Raw genomic sequence first — 26799 nt, 5'->3', positions numbered from 1 at the left:
CTTGAAAATGAGAGCTACAGCAAGCGTTATCAAACCCGGAAATAAAGTGCGCGCGTAAGGGGTGGGCCAACCGGGGCAAACGCAAGAAGAGATTAAAAAAAAGTTCGCTTGTAAAGTGCGAAACAAGTTTTAGTACCCCAAGGGAGACCTGCAAGGACATGTTGTTTGATGCGTTCAAATACAGTTCGATATATAATCCTATGAATCTATGGATTTATGGATGGAAAGAAACGCACGTGATGGAACACAAATTGTAAGCGCGCTCTTCTAGATTAGGACGATTTCAGGGCATAATTGTCGGTATGGTTAACTTGATTTACTTATATAGAATTTCATTTTGAATTATTGTATGAACTGTTTATTTTTTATTTCTACAAGTTGTTGTTCAGAACTTTCCGAAAAATACTAACTCGGGTGTAGTTTGAAAAAGATGCTATTTGCTTTCACAAGGCAAAACCGTCTGACTGATATTTATACCGAAACCATCCTATGGATACGACTGGTTTAATTCATCGTTACTAATTGATTCCTGATGTTCTTCACACCACTGGTCTCACGGCGTTGGACGTATAAAGCATAAAGGAAGCCTCTTCTATCTCTTTGGAAACACCGCATGGTATAAGGAATTAAAAGAATTGTTGGAATAAACAGTGTCTTTATTTCTACTTTTCCAAAAATGACTATCAAACTGGACTTCGAAGAATGTCTGAAAGACTCCCCACGATTCAGGTAAGTTAATATTCAGCTTATTGTGCGTAAATGCTCATACTTTGAGAGTTACAATTATTTGACCACACTAAATGATGACAAAAAAAAATATCAGTTTTACATCATATTAACATACACGTATTCATTTTCAGCAGATTGAAAACATAAACTTGACAGTCCTGTGGAGTTTATACAAGGGGCTGACGTTGCAGGTTTCTTGTCAAGCTGGTCTATGATCAGGCCAATGGTTCAGTTTAATGCTTAGGTAACGGGTGTGCATTGAGAAACCTGGCCGTGGATCAGCGTGACGTGCGCATTAACGGTAGTGCAGCGCATATCTGACGGCACTGGAAAGAATTTGCTTAGATCAGAAGGAATGAATGGGATCTTGAGGGTGATTGAGTGGCTCTCAGAACGGTGAGAGTGGAAACATCCAAACAAGGATCTCATCATGATGGGGTTATTATCAGGGACGTGTTTAATCACTCATTGGTACAAAATGCGATTGTAGGTTTAGTAACTCGATTTCAGGGTACTGGAACATTCAGAAACAGCATGTCTTTTTAAATCATTCGTAAATGTGAAATATAGTAAGTTTTCTTCTATATTAATGGTGTAGTAATGGACCTTTTCTTTCTTTCTCTCTTTCTATTGCTTTTTCTCTCTCCCCTCCTCTTCTCTGGTTTGGCTGTAGATCTAGTGGGCAGTATAATGGAAAGTTTGAGTGCCATGTTTTAGTGGCTGCAGGGGGAGCAGTCTCAGAGGGTGTAGTTAGTTCAAGAATTTGGTCATCACTACTCAAAAATTCACTTGTATAAACACACAATATCCCTGTTCATCAGCCATATACAGATATAAACATAGAGAACTTGTGGTACTCGTCTAGTTCTTGTTTCTTGATCTTTATACACTTAGAGCAACTGAAAAAGAAAGAGTTCACCAATGCACATGAGTAAGATGACATAGGCCTCCGACATAAACACAGTTGAGGCCTAGTTTACTTCAGACTAGGGCTGTCTCCGGTTGCTTAGTAACGGCTGGTGGGGGAGCAGGAAATCTGAGATACTGAAATGATAAACAGGAGACAGGAAGTGTGTTTCAGGGGTGGATTGCTCCGGAAACTAAACGTTTTTCTCAAACACACATACACGCACACTTTCTTGCACTAACAAATAAATACAATCATGATGTTTACACATCTGCTTGAGCACTCATAGTATTAAACAATAGTTTTCTGAAAAGATCAACCCACGTATGTTGTCTTTCTCCAGTGATGTCAGGATGTCTCTCAATCACTCCTGCTATAGGAGTTTATAAAGTTAAAGGATGCAACCTTTAAAAGCAGAAAACCACACTGTTTTTCTTTGTATTTTGACAATACAGATAAGAATAAAATGCTTGCTAACTCACTGAAACAAACACACATTTTGAATATGCAAATACAGTCACATACTTCTGATGTCCCACCCGATAAAACACAAGTTACTTTTCTTATTAGATACCTTGGCATGTTATCATGCAGAGAAGATGGCTACACTGAATTCTTCTTTTATGCAAATTTTATATATAGTGTTTTTTAAGAGGTGTTGTTAGAATGAATGCAATAACATTACTTTGATATGTATGTGTATGTTTGTATCTGTATCTGTTATGTTTCAACAGGGCAGAAATCGAGAAGGTGGAGGTAAATGTTAGTGAATTGGAGACAAGGCTTGAGAAGGTGAGAGACAAAGAGAGAGTTGATGTCAAAACATAGAATAGCTGACCATCATATTTAGACTCACAGCATAAAATAACGTCCCAAAATACCTCTGCCTCAGATTTTATTGCCTTGACCTTCAAATGTTCAATTCCCCAATTTGAGACAAAAAGTTGTTGCTACTGTTCCTCTCTCCTGCCTTGTGTTTCCCACTCTTGAGTTTTGTAAAGAGATGCAGTGTTATGCAGATTGGAGTGGAAGTGCAAAGAGGAATTACCAATTGGAAAGCGATTAACCACAATCCCTGCCAATTTCCCTTGAATTTACTGTACCAGACCAATTCAAAATCACAGCAAACTCCTGCTCATCTTCTTGATAAATTTACTAGTTTTGCGAACACAAAAGTAGTTTTAAAAAATGCATAAAATTTTATGTGTGTGTTGGAATAATGCTTTTGATTATAAAACTATTTATTGTCTGTGTGTTTGTGCAGTTGGTGAAACAGTGCCACACTATGCTGGAGACAGGTCGTGTGTATTGCCTGAACAGTAAGAGTTTTGTCAATGGCCTCAAAGAGCTGGGACACCACTGTTCTGAGGACAAAGCTATGGGGGTGAGTGTCTCAACAATCTTTTAACTGATTTTAAATGAGCATTACTTACTAGCACAAAAATCCACACAGGGTTAGCCACATGGGCTTACTAATACATGAGACTGTATGCGATCATGTGATCAGCCATAACAGCATAAAAAAAAGGAACTGATACAAAATGATTGTAAATTCAAAACCTTGTGGCGGTCACAGGAGTTTAGAAAAGACTGCGACTATCTGAGATGGAAGGAAATATTGTTAAATTACTTAAGTACTGTGCTCATGATACACCAAAGCTATTTGATGGTAATGCTATGGTACTTCGATAAAAAACATGGTGATTAATAGACTGATATATCGGTTTTACAGATTATTTGGTGGAGATAGTTGCTTTTTGGAACAACTATTGGTTATCGGCATAAATCTGTGCCAGCTGTTGCCTTTTTTTTTTTATTCCTCTGTTTTCCTCTTTAGCTGACACTGGAGCATTGTACAGTTAGAACAGCTTGGTTGTACAGTATAACAGCAATCAGTAGGTGAAATTATACAATCATGTGGGTTTTTGCTCTATTTAAATCTTTCATCATTGACAATATTCATTTATATTTTTATCCTCACTTCAATGCATATTTTATTTGCAAAATTGTTGCTGTAACGGAGCTAAGTCTCCGTATTTCAAAATAAGAGTCCCTTTTGGGTTTTAGGCTTGTTTTTAATTTAAAGTCCTTCATTATCCACCAAATCTTTATATTTTCTCTTTATTATTTTGGTTGAACAGCAGACTGCATCTGCGCTTGTATTCATTTTGGACTCTTATAATAAGGAAAGACACGGCATTTTTTACATTCTATAAATCAACTATAAAAATACGATCGGCCGATTAATCGGTTATCTGCCTTTTCCACCACCTTAACCCACCACTGGTCAACCTCAAGCACTGAATGATTAGCATATGTACAGTACATACCACGGTATTTACATGGTATTCTAGGGTACTTAAGATGATACTGTGGTACCTTCATACGTGTCCCAAAAAAAACCAAGGTATTATGTTTTGTGTTTTTTTTGTGTGTTTGTTTTTGTTTTGTATAATTTGCAAACAGAATTTGTGTTGCTTGATAGAGGTTTACTATAGGTTGTAAGCATTGTGTGTTTCTATTTTATATAGATATAAATTTAATTTCCAGGGAACACATATACTGGTACAATGTATTCCTTTGAATATACTGTAAGTGGTTTTGTATAAAAGTGTCTGCCAAATGCATAAATGTAATAAATTATAAATGTAATTGCAAATAGATGTGCCTAGACATTATAAAGACATGGTAACATTTTGGGTATGGGGAAATGCAAGGTAAAATTTAGAACAAAATCTTTTACATATTCATCTGATTCGACTGAAGCCACTAGCAGAAAGCTGTAATGCTATGAGTTAATAAAATGTTTGATAGGAGTATACTTCATTGGACAAATGAAAAATAAGAAAGTATAAAGCATTAAAGTATATGAAAATGAAAATGGAATGAGAGATTTGTCATGTATAGTAAGCTTAATGGAGGCTATCTTTACCCTTCTGTCTTTTAGGAGTGTTTAGAGAAGTTTTCTAAAAAACTTTCTGACATCCTCAGCGCTCAAGAGGTGAGTCGAGTTCTTCATTTTTAATGTTACTGTTACTGTTAGCAACCAATATGCCAGAAATCTGTCTAGAGATATTGGTCCTGTATCCACTTTTCTGTTGGCCTCGCTCCCACTGCATGAATTCTGTCTTGCCCAACAGGAGGTGATTGAAACCACACAGAAGTCTGTGAAGTCGAAACTACAGAATTTTGTGAAAGAGTAAGCTATTTCCTTTCTCAGCCCCTTTATTTGTATGAATTTAGGGTATCGACTGGAGCATAATAATTTGACTCAGAGGATAGCTCTTGAATACAGGAACCTTTAATAGAATTGGGGCAAATTTACTAAGCAGTTGCACCCCTTTTACATGTGGTATTTCAGCGCAAAAACGTCTAATTCGCCAACCGCCATCCAGTGCCAGATCACCACTCATAACACACGCAAACAAAATGGAAACTTCTGCTCAATAACTGGTGAATTTTTCTCTGTTTTAGAGACTACCTGGTGAAAGCAATTTCAAAAGTGGTGAAGAAAAAACTGGCCAAGGCAAAAAGTGGCGGGGGCGTGTCCCACCCATAAATGACGCTACATTTTTATGAAATTAGGCTCATTATAGATTTAGCTTTATATATAAAACTTGAAAAAAGCTTGTTAATTCCTTGACCAGCGCTATTCATTCTTAGTGAATTCCTCACTTAGTTGTATTTTATTATTGGCATTTGTAAATGATATAAATGGACTATGTTTTTTTTTCTTCTCATTTTGCTTAGTTGATGTGCATCACATAGCTAACATTGAACTTTCTATAGACCTGCTATTCTTTAATGTAACACGACTTTGACCATATATTCAGTATAATTGCTATTAAGGGTAATGGTAGGTGTTTTCCTAAAGTAGTACAAATATTTCTATTCATTATCATTCTCACTTTTAGGGATGTAAAGCGTTTTAAGGATGTACGCAAGGAGTTTGAGCGCAGCAGTGAGAACCTGGAGGCAGCACATAGCAGGAATGCCCAGGCACCTCGAGGGAAACAGCATGAGGTGGAAGAAGCCAGTAATAACCTGCTAAATGCACGGAGAGCCTTCAGATCAGGGGCACTGGACTACGTGCTGCAGGTATAAACATACATTTGGAAACATAAAGACTCATACTTTTAAACAAACTGTTGCATGCATGGACATGCATGAAAATAAAAAACTAATTTAAATTAGGCATGTTTATTTGTACAGCAAAATAAACATAAAACTACCTTAGGCAGCTTTATCTGATGTCAGTGCCTTTAGATTTCACTGTCTGATTTTTCCTTCATTCTTTGTTTCTCTCTCTCTTCCAAGATTAATGTCATTGAGTCCAAGAAGAAGACTGAAATTCTAATGGCGGTATGTGTCAAAATGTGCATTCTGTGATTTAAAGATCATTATGGCTGATGTCATAATGTGGAATTCTACACTGCCTGGCCAAAAAAAAAAGTCGCCATTTGGATTTAAATAATGGTTATGATCAGGGATTGCTTCAGTTGGTCCGGTATAGGCTCAGCAACGTTATGCGGCAATAGAATTATGTCAGCTGTGTACCTGAAAGTACTGAATGACCAGGTTATCCCATCAATGAATATTTTCTTCTCTGATGGCATGGGCATATTCCAGGACGACAATGCCAAGTGCTCAAATTGTGAAAGAGTGGTTCAGGGAGCATGGGGAATCATTTTCACACATGAATTGGCCACCACAGAGTCCTGACCTTTTGCTTTGATTACGGCGCACATTCGTTGTGGCATTGTTTCACAAACGTATGCAATGTCACAACATTTATTTCTATCCAGGGTTGCATTAATGTTTAGGTCGAGATCTTTTATTAAAAAGGGAGAGTCGAGCCTCATTTTATTGCAACCCCAGATCATAACCATTATTTAAATCGAAACGGCAACTTTTTTTTTTGGCCAGGCAGTATATGATGGTGATTAGAACTGAATGCTAACTCACAGTCACTTTTGTTTATCGTCTTTGTATGTGGCATGGTGTGCTAGATGCTTTCTCTTATGGAGGCCCAGACGCTGTTCTTCCGACAGGGTTACCAGTCACTCACAGAACTGGAAAACTACCGCAAGCAACTGAGTGACGAGGTGAGCTATCTGTCTGTCCGTCTATCTGTCTATCTGTTTTTGTCACCTGATCTTTATGTACTATTTATGTGTAGCTGTTTGTGTGCATGGACAGAAAATAGATGAAGGAAGGAAAGTAAAAGTGTGAAATACCAAGTAGACAAATGAGTTGCTTTGAAGGGGAAACATAACAAATTGATTTTGTAGGGAGGTTAAATGTTTTTAAAAAATTGGAAGTGTTATTCATTGTGACAGGAATATGATGGCACATTCAGAGGTCACATTATGGCCCATCATGACAGGAAGTTGTCTGCAGAGAGAGCAAAACAGGAAACAGTATGTATCACACACTGGTTTGTATGGTTGTGTGTGTTGGCACATACCTCCGTGCTAGCTGAGCAATAAAAATGACTGAAAAAAGTTCAACACTTATCAAGAGTAAAAACCAACACTGCTACAGTTTGTAGACTTAAACCAGAGATGCACGGAACAGAAAATAAATGCTAAGATCTGCTAAGATTAGACTGTTGTGCAAATTCCAGGGCACTTTTCATTCAACTGAACCGTTATCTCACATCAGTAGATACTCATATCTGTACACGGTTATATAGTTCAACTCTTGTGTCTCCTAACCTAAATGTACATGTCTGTCAGTTTAATGTTTTTTTTTATACATTCATAGATAGTTATACTTAACAGTTTTTCTCAATCGCTTTGGCTCAATTCTCGATTTGAATGTCTTATTCATTTAAGCAAATTGCATGTATTTTGGCACATGTGTGCAAAAGAGTAAGTACAAAACTGATGAGTTGATTCGAGTGAAATTAGTCTTCAGAACTTCTAAACATTCTTTCAACGTGTGAGCCATCACATGCAATATGATCCAGTCAGTTATCAAAATCTGCCAGACATACGTGTATAATACATAAATATCTATGTCATGGAATGTTTGTGATGTCTGCTAAATCTCTGGCCAGACCAATAAGAGCGACAGGATGTCCACCAAGAAGATGGGAACTTGTAGTGTTACGTAATGTGAGGAATTTATTAAGTTTTACAGAACTACTGCAGGTTTTTTCACATTTTTTTTTTTTTTGCATGGATGTCATTTTGTGGCAATTCTCTGATCACTGAATATGACTTTAAATGTTGGAAATGTGTAAAAATGGACATGCAAATGAGAATTTTCTGTTTACATGTAACATATTGCTTCAAAAATACATTTACTGTATACAAACAAATGTTCATATCCTTTTTCTGTATACTACATTGACTTTTCCCAGTAAAGTTTTACCTACTGTTGAAATTGGTATCTAAAAAGCTCAGTGTGATACTCAATAGCACTCAGCTAGACAAAACTGACATTCTTGTATAGGACAGTAAAGTAGTCAGTTTCAACAAAAATTAAATTTGTATATAACAAATATTTCCTGGGTTGACTGCCATGGTGAAAAAACATCTAAACAGTTTGACCAGTACGGCTCACACGATGACAAAAAAACTTTTCATTTTGGTGGCATTGGCCAATTTTCTGGCACAATAACTAGGTTTTGAAGTATGAATTAAATGTTTTGGGTGAGTTACTACATTTGGCAGACATGCAATAGAGTTGTGATGTCTCATAAATCAGTTGTGACAATTGCACTTACAGTTTAGAGAATGTTAAGGCTGTTTCAAAAAATGAGCCAAAGCTATTGAGAAAAACTATTATAAGTAAGACATTTCTTCATGTTACTGAAGAAGAACATGAAGTTGAAATGTAGACGTGTAAGACAGGAAACTTACTCACCTTCTACTGGCCTGCGAAAACCACAAAACCTGCTCATAACTTCCTGAAAGCACAGGAAAGGGTGAGAAACTAAGCATGACAAATGTCAAGAGAGATGTATAAAGCCTTTTCATTGCAATGAGTTATACAATATAAGAATAAAGAAGATGGGAGAGATTTCAGGGCATTGACTTACACATAAGAGGTAGCTGGACCAGGGATCATGCTTAAACAAACAAAGTGGAAGTGACAGAGCAAGGGATAAAGGAAAACACAAGTTTGATAAAGTGACTGGAGAGACTGGAAATGAGAGGGGGAGACTACCACAAAGAGACTACCATAATTTGTATTTATTGTCATAGTTTATAGTTATTATATTTATCTTAATAACTATATGCAGAAGCAGGGATTTAGGCTGAGCCAAAGGGCATTATTAATTGAATGATATATAATTACATTTCCATGTTATGGTCTCGTTGAATGCATGTTGTAGCGCATAGCTGGACATGGTCCAAACCTCACTCTCCATGAGTTTTCAAGATTCCCGTGTTGCTTAGATTCAGACATAAAGGACTGAATTAGTGGATGTGACTTATTCTCTCTGTCCCTCTTTCTCTCTCTCTCTCTCTCTCTCTCTCTCTCTCTCTCTCTCTCTCTCTTTGTCCAGTACACTCAACTGGTCCTTAATTCTGCAAGAGAGAAAAGGGACATGGAGCAGAGACATGCTGCTGTCAAGAAAAATGTAGAAACTTACACACACAGCCCAATATATCTGTACACAAACTATACACTATAAGGCACTATACAGCCTGTACACAAATACACTATCACTTTACATGTATTTTAAGGAACTATACATGCATCTAAGGGAACTTGTTTGCATGGGCAACTTTAGGATGTGTCATATGATGACTCCATTTTGGACTTCAGCCCAGATGCACCCAATGGCATCGCAATGGAAGGCTACCTGTACAAGAGAGCCAGCAATGCTTTTAAAACATGGAGCAGGTAAAGGACTCTGATTTTATCAGGTTTCTCTCAGAAGAGCATTAAATAAGTTTTGACCATTGAAATGGTAAAATAATTGATCTGCTTTAAGGTCAGACAACATTTAATTTTTATTTTTTCTTAATGTTTCATTGTGGTTAATAATTTGAACACCCTAAAAACATCCAGAACACCCTATCAATATCTTTAAAAAATATGCAAAACAAAGTCAGGCAAACTTCAACGGTAGCTGGGTTTCCATCCACTTATTTTCATGCAAATGTTGTGATATTGCAAAAAAAAAAAAAGACTGATGGAAAAACCAATATCTATAATGTGCATAAAAGACTTATATGCACACTTGAGGTGGATACATTTTTTTGATTCTATAAAAAGACAGGCATACACTAAGATTAGAATTTACAGTGGAATATAAATGTGCATCAAAAAAGTCATGTGACTTTACCTCAACAAACCATGTGGATACATAATTCGCTCAGAGTATATAATCACATAGCATCTGAAATGTTGCTATGGTTACTTTGAAACAACGGACACAGAGCCTGTCATCAAAGTAATGGGCTAGCAGGGCTACTATTACCTCAGAACTGTCTGACACTCTTCTGCTCCCAGACATAAGATAACACTAGCAAACATGAAGTCTATCTGCACGCTCTAATCCCCAATTCATTACATTTAATAAAAGAGCCACAGTGGATTCAACTTACATTTTTATTTCTATTTTGTAGCAATTTCACCAGAAGTGGTGATTTTGTTCTCTTAAACACTTTAAATGAAAACAAAACTTTATTATCTAATTGTAAATAAAATTTGTAATTTGGATGGAAACATAGCTAGAGTATGGTGGTGGGTTTTGCATGGACAAGCAATTCTCACATTTTCTTCAGAAAATATAAAAATCTATTTATTTATTTATTTTTTTTATTGATTTTATGTCTTATCACTACTTAAAGGAATATTTCGGTTTCAATACAAGTTAAGCTCAATCGACAGCATTTTTGGCATAATATTGATTACCACAAAAATAATAATAACTCGTCCCTCCTTTTCTTTTAAAAAATAAAAAATTGAGGTTACAGTGAGGCACTTACAATGAAAGTGAATGTGGCCAATATTTGGAGGGTTTAAAGGTAGAAATGTGACACTTATTATTTTATAAACGCACTTGCATTAATTCTTCTGTTAAAACTTATGTCTTATTGTGTAAATCGTAATTTTTACAGTCATGCTTAGTCTTTCCTTTCTATGACTGGCACAGACATTGACAATAGTCAAAAATGAATAAAATCCCAAAAGCAGTTTATTGTGCAAACAAAATTCCAGTAATAATCAGAAAAAATAAGATTTGGTGCACAACTTGGAAATTTTAAGTCAGTTGGCCTGGGTAGCTCAGTGGTAAAGAAGCTGACTACCACCCCTGGAGTTTGTGAGTTTGAATCCCAGGGCGTGCTGAGTGACTTTGAGGTCTCCTAAGCAACTAAATTGGCCCGGTTGCTAGAGTAGTCACAGAGGGTAACCTCCTCGTGATCGCTATAATGTGGTTTGCTTTTGGTGGGTCGCGTGTTGAGTAGTGCTTAGCAGCCGTGGCGTGGGCCTCCACACGTGCTATGTCTGATGGCTGACGGTCTCAGATGCGGAGGCAGCTGAGATTAATTCTCCGCTACCAGGATTGAGGTGAGTCACTATGCTACCATGAGGACTTAGGAATTAGACATTCCAAATTGGGAGAAAAAGGGGAGAATATATATATATATATATATATATATATATATATATAAAATAACAAGCCCGAAATACAACAGGACATTTTATTTAAAAAAAAAATATAGAGATATTTATATATACAGTGCATTCAGAAAGTATTCAGAATTCCTTTTTTTTTTTTTCATGTTATGTTGCAGCCTTATGCTAAATTACTCCATGATGACAAAGCAAAAGCCAGATTTTTGATAACTTTGCAAATTTATTAAAAAGGAAAAAACTGAAATATTGCATTGACATACGTATTCAAATCCTTAACTCAGTACTTGGTTGAAGCACCTTTGGCAGCGATTACAGTCTTTTTGGGTATGATGCAACAAGCTTTGCACACCTGGATTTGGGGATTTTCTGCTATTGTTCTCTGCAGATCCTCTCAAGTTCTGTCAGGTTGGATGGGGACCATCGGTGGACAGCCATTTTCAGGTCTCTCTCCAGAGATATTCGATTCGGTTCAAGTCCAGGCTCTGGCTGGGCCACTCAATGACATTCACAGAGTTGTCCCTAAGCCAATCTTGCATTGTCTTGGCTGTGTGCTTTGGGTCATTGTCCTGTTGGAAATTGAACCTTCGGCCCAGTCTGAGGTCCTGAGCACTCTGGACCAGGTTTTCATTAAGGATATCTCTGTATTTTGCTGCGTTCAGCTTTCCTTCAACCCTGACCAGTCCCTCAGTCCCTGCCACTGAAAAACACCCCCACAGCATGATGCTACCACCACCATGCTTCACCGTTGGGATGGTATTGTGCAGGTGATGAGGGGTGCCTGTATCCTCCAGACATGATGCTTGGAATTGATGCCAAACCAGTTCAATCTTCATTTCGTCAGACCAGAGAGTCTTGTTTCTCACAGTCTAAGAGTCCTTTGGGTGCTTTTTTACTAATTCAAAGCAGGCTTTCATGTGTCTTGCACTGAGGAGAGGCTTCCGTCTGGCCACTCAGCCATAATGTCCTGATCGATGGAGTGTTTCAGTGATGGTTGTACTTCTGCAAGTTTATCCCATCTCCACACATGATCTCTGTAGCTCAACCAGAGTGACCATCGGGTTCTTGGTCACCTCTCTTACCAAGGCCCTTCTCCCCCGATTGCTCAGTTTGGCTGAGCATCCAGCTCTAGGAAGTGTCACGTTTTTTCCATACTTCCATTTAAGAATTATGGAGGCCACTGTGCTCTTGGAAACCTTTAATGCAGCTGAAAATATTTTGTAGCCTCCCTAAGATATGTGCCTCGACACACTCCTGTCTCTGTGCTCTGCAGGCAGTTCCTTTGACCTCATGGCTTTGATTTTGCTCTGATAAGCAATTTCAGCTGTAAGACTTTATATAGACAGATATGTGCCTTTTCAAATCATGTCCAATCGATTGTATTTGTCACAGGTGGTCTCCAGTCAAAGTGTAGAAACATCTAAAAATGATCCAGAGAAATGGGATGCACCTGTGAGACTAAATTCCAAGTGTCATAGCAAAGGGTCTGAATACTTATGTCATTGTGATTTTTTATTTCTAATAAATTTGCAAAGTTATCAAAAATTTGGTTTTTGCATTGTCATTATGGGGTATGGAGTGTAGATTGATATGAAACATTTATAATACAAAGCATTTTAGCATAAGGCTGCAACATAACAAAATGTGAAAACAATTGTCAGGTATGAATACTTTCTGTATGAACTGTATAGTATATATGATTTCAACATATGAGGTATATTGTTGAGGAATAAAAAAACAATAAACTATCGGCATAGATTTTTGCAGATAACCAGTAGTTCCGATTAATCAGTGCAACTATCGGCACTGATTAATCGGTAAATCTGATATATGGGTCTACCTCAAATTTGAATGTTTATGGTCTGGCCCCATTAACGTCCTTTGTAAGTGCCTCACTGAAACCCAGATTTTTGCTTTTTGTGAGTGGCAAGTCAAAATGTAATCATCACAAATGTTGTTAAATGAGCTTAACTTGTATTGAACCTGGAATATGATAGATACCTCCTTTGAAATTAATTATATATGTTATTAAGATATGATTTATTTATTTTACAATTACATTTTACAATGTTTTTGTTTAAAGATGTATTTGTACTATTTCTTTACCTTCCTTTCTTTGTGTTTGTTCATTTGAGGGGGTTTTAGTTGAGTTGAGTTTGAGTTCAAAGGCTGTGAGGTCAGAGGTGAATTACAATCATATGTCTGATTGCATTATTAATACATAACTTGGCCATAATATGTGTGTGCTTATGCTGCAGGCGCTGGTTCTCTATTCAGAAAAACCAGTTGGTTTACCAAAAGAAACACAATGTAAGTATCCAGTTGTCAAACCTCTGCAACATTAACCATTATCAATGATTAACCCATATTTCATTCTCACACACATATAATATGCATATAAACTACAGATACACAGTTACACATATACCAGAGCTGTGATATTGGAAATGGGAAAATACTAGAGAATTTTTAGAATGTTTTTTTGTCCCCTTTCTGTGATACCGTAGCAACAGATGCAAACCACACTTGTCTTATTTAAACACTCTCTCTCTCTAATAGGAGCAGCTCACTGTTGTTGTGGAGGACCTGCGTTTATGCACAGTGAAGCCCTATGCTGAACAAGAGAGACGATTCTGCTTTGAGGTTGTCTCTCCATCTAAGTGAGTCCATGTGTGTTTGCAAAGTGTGTGAATTTCTGGGTGTGCAATATTATATTGCTGAATAATTACATGGAGAAGTCCTGTAAACATGTAATTCTGCATTAAGGCAAGTCTGTACATAAGCTTCTAATACCCTCAATGATGGCATGCGTTTGTATAGGAGCTGTCTGTTACAGGCTGATTCAGAACGACAGCAGCAAGGCTGGATCAGCGCTGTCCAAAACAGCATCGCCTCAGCATTCCAAGAGAGAAGAGATGACACACTTAGTTCTGTAAGACACATACACACGTTTGTGTAGCTATCAAAAAGAGGACATATAGACTAAATATAAATATAGACTATTGTTTTTATATAAAGCTATTAATAATGACTATTGACTAAACCAAATACAAACCCTACACTTTAAATACACGAATGTATTTCACCGTCCCCATAGAGAGGTTTTGTTAGATTTAGCTAACTTATTGTTAAACCCACATTCACACACATTGTAACCCGCACACACACACACACAAGATGAGACAGTCACAATGTCGGAGGAAACTGCTTTTATTAATAGCAGTGCAGGCAAAAGTACAAACAGAGTAAATCCAGAGAAGAGTTGTCGAGGGAAGCGTAGGGTCAAAAGCCGGGGAATCAAAGTGGAGTAAAGGGGCAAATCCGGGAGAGAGTGGTCAACGAGAGTGGGGGGGTCGAAGCCGGGAAACAGGATCAGAGTAACTAGACGGGACTAGTGGGGAGCAAAAGACAGGGGAACAAGGGAGCTGGCAAGCTAAGAGGAGGACAAGAGGAGTTCAAAACTAGACGAGACTAGCGGGGGCAAAGACACGGGAAACTAAATACAATAACCAACAGGCGTGAGACGAAAGGGCAGTGATATATATAGGGAAAGTGCAGGTGTAAACAATGAAAGGTGATGAGACGAGTACAGGTGAAACTAATGTGGAGATTGAGACGAGTGCAGGTGTACATAATGTTCTGGCGATTGGGAGCGGGCATGTGAGCCCGAGGAGGGAGACCTGCTAACGAGCATGAGAGCTCAGAGGAGCAAAACGAGCGTGGAAGCTCGAGGGAGCAAAACGAGCGTGCGAGCTCGAGGGAGCAAAACGAGCGTGTGAGCTCGAGGGGGCGGAACGAGCGTGGAAGCTCGAGGGGGCGGAGCGAGGGCGCAGGGTTCGTGGCACACATTCATGGCCATAGAACATCAAACTGAATTAGAAACATGCTGTATATTTGTATGAGAATAAGGACATAAATGTCTGTGTGTTTATTAGAGAGATCGCTGTAGTTCAGTGTCTGCGGGAAGTGTGCGTTTGAGTGGAAGTGGAGGGGAACCAGAATCTTTTCATCGGGATGCCCTGGAAGAGGTGCAGGCCATCCTGGGAAATGGGCAGTGCTGTGACTGTGGGGAGCCTGGACCCGACTGGGCCTCCATTAATCTGGGTATCACACTGTGCATAACCTGTTCTGGTATACACAGGTAACACACACACACACACACACACACACACTTAGACTTGTATACTATATTGCATGAACAAATATCTTAATTTGGATTTTGTGTTTGTAGGAGTTTAGGTGTCCACTTCTCAAAGGTACGATCACTTACGCTGGACTCCTGGGAACCAGAGCTCGTCAGAGTAAGTATACGCACACATACACTCCTAGATTTCTGTATCAAATCAGTTATTTTAGCATGTGCTTTTTATAAGTCAATCCATTTTTCTCAGTCTCACTTTTTCTGTCTCCTCTCTTTTTACATTGTTACATTCTTTTTCTTAATCTCTCTTTTACTTCAGCTAATGTGCGAGTTGGGAAATACAGCCATTAACAAGATCTATGAGGCACGCATTGATGAGATCACCATTAAGAAGCCACACCCCTCTAATCCGAGGTAGGTGCTCTGTAGTTTTCTGTTGACAAATAAATTAACATTGTTTGCTACCAAAGATTTCTGCATGTCTTTGTGAAAAGGCATTTTTGGCTCAAATATATTACATTGTATTTCTTTTTTATTTCACAGATTTTTTTTAGTTTCTGTGTCTAATAGAACCAATAGGTCCTATTAGGGACATAGAGATGCCATAGTTTAAAAAAAATCTAACTTTTGTCAATTGATGGTGCGTGTGCACTGTCCCCTACTGTTCAAGTATGCACAGGCAAAATACAAAATTAATAACAGTTGAAATTAGGAAAATGTACCTAACATAAATATTTCGTACTCTCCTTGAATCTATATTTTTGATTATTATTTGTTAAGAATAAAACCTGTGAAATGCACCTGTCACAAAAACAAGAAAAAGGCCCAACGTAATTTGTTTCTCATATTTTCATTTTGGTGGACCAAACAGGCCTGTTAACACCAAACCCGTTTTTTGTTACGAATGTTCGTTTCGAACTAGTTTTTTTATGATAACAGTGGATTCCAATGCAGCTATTCATACCGAGTCTGACAAATCGTCCTCCGACATTCCGAAGGGTTGTTTTACAGAAAGTGTAAAATTTTTTTTTTTTTTTGGACTGCAATGAAAAATGACTGACCAATTAGATGAGAGATTTTTGTCACTGCAGTTGCTCAATCCAGCATGTTGGTGGCGCTAATCAACTGACAAACATGGGCACGTGCGGCTGATACACACCTGAAAATTAAATACTTCAAAATAAATAGTTGCAGTTCATGAACCCTTGGTACTGCAAGCATAAATCCGGTCTGTTTTTTAAAGTCTGCTTATGGTGTTTTCTTTTATATTATTTTATATTATTATATTAAATGATATAATATTAATACGCATCCTATTTTATCCTAAACTGTTATTCTTTATGTACATTATTCCACATGTATTTATATCACTGTACCTTGTGTTATATTATCCAGGCATTATAAAAAGAGAAGTTGGATTGTGGAGTCCTGGAAAATTATTTTAAATATTTCCATATGCAAATATAAATAAGACAGCGCACTTTACTCGTTACTAACTGGTTTTTATATTGTCATTGTATTTTGTAAGTTGACAGCATATCTTGTTCTACACCTGATTAGAGTAATGTTAGATGTATAACCCTAAAGAGAATTATTATTATTAAATTCAAATGTATTTTTATTGCACGATTCACAATAAAAAAAAAAAAATGTTGCTAAGCATCCTTAGGGAGAATATTGCCTTACATCCCCACGCAAGCAAGCTAAAAGTGACAGTGGGGAGAAGAAACTCCCTATGAAGACACAACAGTACAAACTACTCTTTAAAGTTTACGTAAAAAGGGTTTCTCAATAGTTTTGCGTTCCCTCACAATAAATGTACCATGGTTTACCATATTTTAACCTTGATATTCATAGTAAACCAAAATGAAAATTATGGTAATAAAAATCATAATTTTGTGGTTATTATGGTTTTACTACAAATACCATGGTAAAACCATTGTAACCACAAGATTAATCATGGTTAATCCGTAGTAAAACCATGGTTATTATATGGATACAGTAAACTATCAAAACCATGAAAAAAATACATAGTTCACAAAAATGTTACTAAAGCAAAACCATTATTTCTGCCAAAAACTATGGTTACTACAGTCTAAAATATTACAGGGCAAACCATGGTTTCTGCACAAAGAAAAACACAGTTACTACAATCACAGTAACTACAGCATTACTGTTGTAAAACCATAGTTTCTGCCATAAATCTGTGGTTACTACAGCTAACAATATTACTATAGTAAAACCATTTTTCGGCAAGAAAAAATAAATAAATAGAAATGCCATTGTTACATATAGAAAAAGCCATGGTTTTACCTACAGTAACTATAATTAAACCATGGTGTTTGTATAGTAAAAACATAACCACAAAATTATTATTTTTATTACAATATGTTTTGTTTTTCTGTATTATCACTATGGTTTCACAACGAATATCATGGTTAGAATATGGTTGCTGTAGTAAAACCATGGTTAATTGGTTATTAGGAAATGCAAAATGTATTGCTAGGACATGCAAAACTATTTCAGAAAAAAAACATTCCCACCTGTCCTCTAGGGTCTCTGTTTTTTCACAAAACTATATGTAGATTTGTTTACTGTTTCAATAGGTATAAATAAAATACAATTTAATCTCATGGTTTACAACTTTAGAAAGCATTAATAATGTAAAATTTGTTCATTTACTTTATACTATTTTACATTTTGTATATATATATTTTTTTTTCCCCCTAAAATCTTCTGCAGACCACCTAACACACCCTCACGGCCCCAATTTCAAAACCCCTGGCTTAATACCTGGAATATTCCAGTGTAGCCACATGCTGTTCTTTAGTGAAGGACAGCCTACCATTCTTACAATTCCACTTGTCTTAAACCATGTAATATTGCAGTTCCTAATGAGTTACCGACCAACTGGCAAAAACCATGTCGGCAAAGAAAATGTGTACAAATGCTTGGATTTGTAGTTTGTTAATTGTTCCTTTAGGACATTACATACAGGATTTCCACAAACCAATTATCTTTTACACCAATGGTTCAGTTGACAAATGGCAAGATGAAGAATTCATTTTCGTACAGATTTGGTTTAAATAGAAACCATTCAGCAATCACACTAGAAATACTTTCCCTCCCCCTTTTTTTAGTTTGTTTATAATTAAACTGATAATTGAATATAATCAAACTGATCTTGTCTCAGGCAAGATAAGGAATCATGGATTCGCTCAAAATACGTAGAGAAGAAATTCATCCACAAGCTCCCAGAGACCGGTCGAGGTCCGCTCCTGCGACGCTCTAGTGCCCGACGTAACCGATCAACCACACAGGACAAACAGGGCACTCGCCCACCCCTCAAGCCCAAACCCAATCGAGCCACCCTACCACGACTCACTGGTATATCACTTTTTTCCATACTTTACACAGACACACCCATGAACAAAGAGACTGTATTTATAATCTGTATTTCTCCAATGCAATCCAGTGTATTCACGTACACGCAAATATACACAAAGATACAATACGATATGAATAGTATAGTACACTAGTAAATTGTATCCATAAACATTAGTGTCTATTCCAGTTGATACTGATCTAATCAGTGGGCTGTTTGATGTTTCCTCTCCAGGGCTGACCCCAAGTGACATAATGAAGAACAATTCCAGCTCTCACAAAGGTTGCACACCTGAGCACACATAACTTACATTAAATGACAAGCTACATGCACAATTATTAACTGCAAGGTCTTACACTTAGAGGCCATTTACATTCACATTATTACATGCAATTTCCCTCTAAAAGCTCAACCTCTTTCTCTGTACAGAAAATGATGAAGAGGATGATCTAAGTGGTCTTCATCCTGGGGCTTTGTTGTATCGATCTGCGGCGATGCAGCACTTCCCTCTCATGGCAGATGCTCTGGCTCACGGTGCCGATGTCAACTGGGTTAACGTGGCTGAAGACAGCAGAACTCCACTAATACAAGCCGTTATGGCTGTGAGTGTTTTGTTTGAGAGGATATGTGCATTGTTCATGTGTAAGAATGTTTGTACATGTTACTGTATATCTCTGTCTGCAGAATTCATTGGCAGCCTGTGAGTTCCTTCTGCAGAACGGGGCTAATGTGAACCTGGTGGACTCAGATGGGAGGGGGCCACTACACCATGCTACTGTACTAGGACATACAGGGTAACACACTCTTAGAAAGGCATAAGCATACATGTTCTTCCAAAAACTCTTCTATGACATAATGTGTCTGTGTCTTTCTTGCCAGGTTGGTGTGTCTATTTCTGAAGAGAGGAGCAGACTACAATGCAAAAGACATTGAAGAAAAAGACCCAATAAGCATAGCCATAGATAACGCCAATGCAGACATTGTCACGCTGTAAGTAGTCTTGCAAAGCCAGACTTTTCACTAACTACATAAAGTCTATTTTGCCACTTATGCTGACCCAGAATCACCCACTTAGGAAAAGACTGTCTGACCAACAAAACAGCTAATTACAGTTTGTTACATGACTTTTAGGGGTGTGTAAATATGAAATTGAATATAATTAATACAATACTGAGTGCTTTACATGTACATCGGTGTGGCTGGGCGGAGGGCGGGGCCGGGTCGTGATCCTACACACCCAGTCCCGTATTAGATTACCTAATACGGGACCGGGTGTGTAGGATCACGACCCGGGCCTAATACGGTACCGGGTGTGTAGGATCACGACCCGGCCCCGCCCTCTGCCCTGCCACAACCAGTATGCTGAGAAGTATCATAAATCAGCTAATTCTAAAACCGACATCACAGGAAAACCATGTTATCATGACATTTGAAATGATCGTGTGTTTCCTCACTTTTGACATCAAACAATGCACATTCAACAGACATGTGCACAAGACACTACATAAGATGCCAGAACACCAGCAGAGGTGTTTACTGTACATGCAGAGTGCAATCGGGTTAATAGACAAAAATCTATTTGTGCTAATCGTTTTTGCTCAAACTGTTTCAGATGTTTTCCCTGATTGAAGAACACGGTTTAAAGTGTTTACATGACTTTTTACATGTTGTTGCATTAAGATTAAGATTGTGCATGTAAATGCACTCAATGATAATAATGAAATCAAAGCAGAATATACAGGTGTGCTCAACAAAATCTTGTTTACTTACTACTTTATGCCTTAAACAAAACAAAACATGCTCTCACTGAACACATTATTAGGAACAGTATTGTCTTTATAAAGTGCCCGACGTAGTCTTCTGCAGTTGTAGCACGTGTTATGCATTCTGAGATGCTATTCTGCTCACTACAATAGTACGGAGTAGTTATCCAAGTTAACGTGGCCTTTCTGTCAGCTTGAACCAGTCTGGGCTGCGTTTCCTAAAAGCATCATAAGTCTAAGTAGATCGTAGAAACAATTGCCGCCAATGGTCTCTACAATCAACTTAAGCTTGCGATGCTTTTGGGAAATGCAGCCCAGGCCATTTTCCATTGACCTCTCTCATCAACAAGGCATTTCCGTCTGCAGAACTGCCACTCAGTGGATGTAAACTCTAGAGCCTGTTGTGTGTGAAAATCCCAGAAGGTCAGCAGTAACAGAAATACTCAAACCAGCCCATCTGGCACCACAGTCGAAATCACTGCGATCAGATTTCTTCCCCATTTTGATGGTTGATATGAATATTAACTGAAGCTCCTGACTCATATCTGCATGATTTTATGCAATGCACTACTCCCACATGATTGGCTGATTAGATAATCACGTGACAGTTTGTTTATATCTTTCGGATATGCGATGGAATGAACCTTGCAAACCTTGTCAAAATCCACTCATTGATTCCCTGTGTGTCCTGATTCTTGGAAAATGAGTGAAGCTACCCAATCAAATTAGAGATTGAGGTATTGGCAAGTACGTGCCAATTTCTGTTTGACTTATGCATCAGAAGGTCAGTGAATGAAGCTCTCTGAGGCTAAGACCTTGCTGTATGTGCTTGAGAGGCCAAGAGGAGAGGCTCAGAGGCTTAAGACTATAATTTTTAAAGCTTAAAGTGTACTTTCGTGTTGCTGTAGCATCAGCTTACTCCACTAGAATCTAATTCTTCATCATCTTAAAACTGATTACATTATCAGGTGCAAAGGAAAATTAGTGCTTTATTAATAAAGTACTTCCTGCTAATAACTTGATTATCTTCTGTTGTTTTTGCAGACTCCGGATAGCCAAGATGGACAGGGAGATGCGGGAGATGGATGGCACTCCATCAGGTCATTCTGAGGGGCAGGGCTGTGGTGGTGGTGGGGGCGGGACTGGGGCTGTGCTTGGACAGTCAAAGAAAAGCTTTCAGGCCCTCAAGAACCAGCTAAGTGGTTGGGCACAAGGTGGCCAGAATTAACTTAGTTAAACTTAATTCATTCATTCATTCATTAAGAATTAAGAATTAAAAATAACACAGAAAGCAAAACTGCTGGAGAAAAGATAGTATGTGGATTTGTGCAATTTGATGAAGCACTTTAAAACAAATAGAGACATTGCAAGATATAGATAACACTAAATTATACTATTGCTTACACTAAGCAAGTAATGGCAATGCTGGAATGCCAGAACTCCAAAAAGGGAAAGTTACAATAGAAAATAAACCAGTGATGTAACGCTACAAGTTAAATAGTGACAACACTGTCTGTGTGTCATAAATCTGTTTGTTTAGGATCAAATGCCATGTATTGTGTACAGTAGTGCACTGTACATATGTAGAAAGTTATGTTTATAAAACCTATTTTTACTGTAATCTAATTTAATATGTCCTTACTGACAGGATTAACACTGAGCACTTTGTAATAGAGTTTCCCTTTTTTCAGTTCCCTTATTAGCTGTGTTAAAGTTTAAAAAATGTATATTTTTTGTATATAATATAAAATATATCTGTTTTATAAGATCTAAAATATCTATAGGCGTTTTTTTTTTTCACTTCTAATCTAAATTAAATTTTAGCTTTATGGCTAGTATTAATTTGGTTATCAGGAACACTGTCTAAAAAAACAATATGTGCAGTATATATACACCTATCAGTCACAACATTAAAATCACCTGCCTAATATTGCGTAGGTCCCCCTTGTGCTGCCAAAACAGCGCCATATATTCCTCTCACCACAAATGTACAGAGCGGTTATCTGAGTTACCGTAGACTTTGTTAGTTCGAACCAGTCTGGCCATTCTCTGTTGACCTCTCAAACCAACAAGGCATTTCCATCTGCAGAACTGCCACTCACTGATTGTTTTTTGTTTTTGGCACCATTCTGAATAAATTCTAGAGACTGTTTTTTGTGAAAATCCCAGGAGATCAGCAGTTACAGAAATAATCAAACCAGCCCATCTGGCAATCATGCACGAGATTATCTAATCAGCCAATTGTGTGTGTATTGTAGTGCATAAAATCTTGCAGATACAGGTCAGGAGCTTCAGTTAATGTTCACATCAACCATCAGAATGGTGAAAAATGTGATCTCAGTGATTTTGACCATGGCATGATTGTTAATGCCAGATGGGCTGGTTTGAGTATTTCTGTAACTGCTGATCTCCTGGTATTGTCACGCACAACAGTCAACAGAGAATGTCCAGACTAGTTTGAATTGACAAAATCTACGGTAACTCAGATAACGGCTCTGTACTATTGTGGTGAGAAGAATATCTGGCGCTGATTTGGTGGCATGAGGGGAACCTACACAATATTAGGCAGGTGGCTTTAATGTTCTGGCTGATCAGTGTGTGTGTGTATGTATGTATGTGTATATTTTTTTATTATTATTTTTATTTTTTATTTTTTTTAAGAAATCTTTCATGGAACTCAGAGTTTTATATGGGTAATTCTCAGAATACTGATGAGCCAGTTTTAGTTTATGGAACATTCAGGAATTTCAGATTCATAGGAGACCTGATTATGAATTAGAATGTTTTTTAACATTGCGTTAAGGGTCAATTCCTCAACAGGTTTGCAAGGCAGCGCTGTATTGATATTCTTCTTTGCACTTCTACTTTTTCAGCTCCACAACTTTCTGCAATTAATTCAGCTCAAAATGCTTATTAACAAAATTAAAACGTTTTATTTTGTAGATAATTGCAGATTATCTACAAAATAATTTACATTTTTACACTTTATACATTTTATACTTTTTGTTTTTATATTACAGTCTAAAACATTCAAGTTTACTTGACAGTTGTATTCTCAGATTAAATGTTTGGCATACTGATTTGCAATTGGTCTTCTTTTTTGCATCAGTTGGCATTCTGAATTGTGATTGCTCTTTTTTTTTATCCATGTATCCATTGAATGTAACTAACATCTCTGTCTGCTTTTCTCCCTATAACTATATTTGGGATTACATGAAACTTTAACTCTATTCTTTTGCTACATTGCAAGGACTGCTATTTCCTGCAGGAAATGCAAATCTAGTTAATACTTCTTTTGCAAACAAATTGTCCAGTGGCATAAGCATGAATATTTGGCATTTTATGGGGTATCATCACTTTTTTTTAAAGTTAATTGTCCAATCAATTAATGAAGCAAGTTCAAATTTCCTGTCTCTATATATTATTTAGACAGATAATTAATGATCACTTTTAATTAAATATTTAGCTTTTTAGTATAATCTTAGAAGAATTAACAGGAATTTGTTACATTGATACTGTTGCAATGCCAAGTGTTTACAAATGTGCTGCTTGTGGTGCTCTTTCTTTTGCATCTGTTTTTTTTTTTTGTTGCTGTGGGGCTTGTTTATGCCAGCTTGTCCATCTGTTTCTGTCTCTTTATACAAATCTGTTTTTGCTTTTGGTGTGTGTGTGTTTGTGTGTGTGTGCGGTTGTATATGTGCATGTCCTGAGATGGGCGCCCAGGTGTCTACTGCTTGCAGTGTGTGTCCTCAGCGCTGCCTGCAACAGGTAACATCTGCTACCGTACACCCTTATGTATGCTATACTGACAGCTATACTCATGTACACATAAAAGTCCTCTTCAAAGTTCTTTTAGTGTGTGCTCTCAATAGCTGTTAGATCACTAGTCTATTATGGCATTCACTTCAACAAATAGACCCTTGCTTGGACAAGAGGTTAAACACACTGCACCATGGTGTGATTATGGGCTCTGGTCTTGCATCAGGGGGGACTCAGTTAGCCGTATGTCTAGACAAATTACCTTATTGAAGGTCAGAGTATCAGTGAATCAGCAGTTTCCATATAAAATTGAATGCCTGTTCCAATAGTTTCAATTGCAAAACAATTGTAATGGGCATGTTAACCTTGTTAGACATTGTTAATGACAATACTTTTTAATGATTTCGTTTTGAACGTTGTCGACAATGGGGTATTTGGGTGCTAAGTAAGATGCACCTGTATGCATTGCATATATTGCATATACACCGATCATCCATTACATTAAAACCACCTGCCTAATATTGTGTAGGTCACCCTCGTGCCACCAAACCGCACCAACCTGCATCTCAGAATTGTATTCTGAGATTATATTCTTCTCACCACAATTGTACAGAGCGGTTATCTGACTTACCATAGACTTTGTCTGGTAAGTTCGAACCAGTCTGGCCATTCTCTGTTGACCTCTCACATCAATAAGGCATTTCCCTCCACAGAACTTTCGCTCACTGGATGTTTTTTTTTTTTTTGGCACCATTCTGAATAAATTCTAGAAACTGTTTTGTGTGAAAATCCCAGGAGATCAGCAGTTACAGAAATACTCAAACCATCCCATCTGGCACCAGCAATCATCCATGCGATTATCTAATCAGCCAATCACGTAGCAGAAGTGCACTGTATAAAATCATGCAGATATGGGTCAGGAGCTTCAGTTAATGTTCACGTCGACCATCAGAATGGGGAAAAAATATGAACTCAGTGATTTGGACAGTGGTATGATTGTTGGTACCATATGGGCTCGTTTGAGTATTTCTGTATCTGCAGATCTAACTCAATAGAGAGCTGCCAGACTGGTTCGAACTGACAAAGTCTACGGTAACGCAGACAACCGCTTTGTACAATTGTGGTGAGAAGAATATCATCTCAGAATGCTATTCTGAGAGGCAGGTTGGTGCAGTTTTGGCAGCACGAAGAGGACATACACAATATTAGGTTTTAATATTGTGGCTGAACAGTGTATAGATTTTGCACCTCCGCAGACATATCTTATTTCCTGTGGAAAATTCTAATCAATCAGAATCGAATCAAGAAATCTGTATCAATACTCAGCCCTAGTAATTTCTATGCCACAAGCATCACCAGACATAATTGTAAAAATTAGGATGTCTAATTAATACTTTAAATAAGAATTAAGAATACTGAACAGTTTTTTCTGAACACCATCCCATCTGCCATCAGTCGGAAAAACATAGTCCCGTCCTCAAACACACGCCATTAAATGAGCAAATGTTACTGTGTCGGGACACTTCATCGACAAAACTTCAGCTTTAAAGCTGTTTAAAAAAATTATATCTATTAATCTTTATTCTTAGAAGATTTTATGCTGATTATCATTCCTTCCTCTCCCTCTCTCTGTTTTTATCACTGTCCTCCCTGCAGGTGATGATACTTATCACGACATCTTCAGGGATTTCTCACAAATGGCTTCCAACAACCCAGAGAAGCTTAAACGGCGTAGCGCTGACATCAAATAAACCACCTGACCACTAGATGTCAATGTTACTCCAACACACACATGCACACGCAATCATTCACCCTCCAGACCACATTCTAATGCTTTTTTTTTTTTTTTTGCTGAATCATCACCCAGCAGGCCATGGCACAACAGTAAACAGTAACCTCCTAAGAAATGCTGCTTCATTTTGTTTATATACCATCCGTGAGCATAAATTCCCATTAATGTGGTCTGAAAAGTCTGGGTTTTGTCATATTTATCCCAGTTTAGGCCTTAAGATTTCATAAATACTGTTTGCATGGCATGTAGTAAACTACTATTTACATTTTTTTGTCACCGATTGACCTGTACCCATTTAATTTATCATTGGACAATACTAATCAGTTCCATGTATTAAAAGCAATTCTTATTGAGCAAGTTTACATTCTGAATGCTGTGAAAGCAACAAAGAGAATATTTGCACTAGATAGTGGTGGAGAAGATGCTAGGCCTCATTTTGCATATTGATGGCAGTGAATTTAGCTCATATATTTTCTATGGACAAAAGTTGCTTTTCTTCTTTGTATTCACTCTTTTGAGAGTCACGGTTAATGCAACTTGAATGCAAAATATTTTGGGGGGTCATTCTTTAGCTGGTTCCCCTATATAATTGTATTTGGTGTTTTTTTTTCTCTTTAAGACCTAAACATTTGAAAAATTGTTATTTGCCGTGCTTTAAGAGAATATGTTGCTAAATAAATAAATGATACACATCTCTTGTTATTTTTATTTGTGAGGGTATTT

The 26799-nt window shown here is 37.5% G+C and overlaps 1 protein-coding gene across 1 annotated transcript; it reads left to right on the top strand.

Annotated features, from left to right (window-relative positions):
• Positions 1 to 14: 14 nt before the first annotated feature.
• LOC127658257 (arf-GAP with coiled-coil, ANK repeat and PH domain-containing protein 1-like) lies at positions 15 to 26799 on the top strand. Its single transcript, XM_052147460.1, has 24 exons — positions 15 to 253; positions 451 to 729; positions 2371 to 2428; positions 2901 to 3020; positions 4584 to 4637; positions 4777 to 4835; positions 5551 to 5734; positions 5954 to 5998; positions 6646 to 6741; positions 9156 to 9230; positions 9384 to 9496; positions 13495 to 13546; positions 13796 to 13896; positions 14057 to 14168; positions 15172 to 15377; positions 15468 to 15537; positions 15697 to 15791; positions 18571 to 18764; positions 18997 to 19044; positions 19192 to 19364; positions 19447 to 19556; positions 19642 to 19752; positions 21570 to 21625; positions 25941 to 26799. Exons 2-24 carry the CDS (start codon positions 677 to 679, stop codon positions 26033 to 26035), a joined length of 2280 nt encoding a protein of 759 aa, XP_052003420.1. The 5' UTR covers positions 15 to 253; positions 451 to 676; the 3' UTR covers positions 26036 to 26799.

The sequence above is a fragment of the Xyrauchen texanus genome, chromosome 2, assembly GCF_025860055.1.
Source record: "Xyrauchen texanus isolate HMW12.3.18 chromosome 2, RBS_HiC_50CHRs, whole genome shotgun sequence".
Taxonomy (NCBI): domain Eukaryota; kingdom Metazoa; phylum Chordata; class Actinopteri; order Cypriniformes; family Catostomidae; genus Xyrauchen; species Xyrauchen texanus.
Note: the sequence above shows the minus strand (reverse complement) of the source record. Positions and strands in the feature narration are given on the sequence as shown.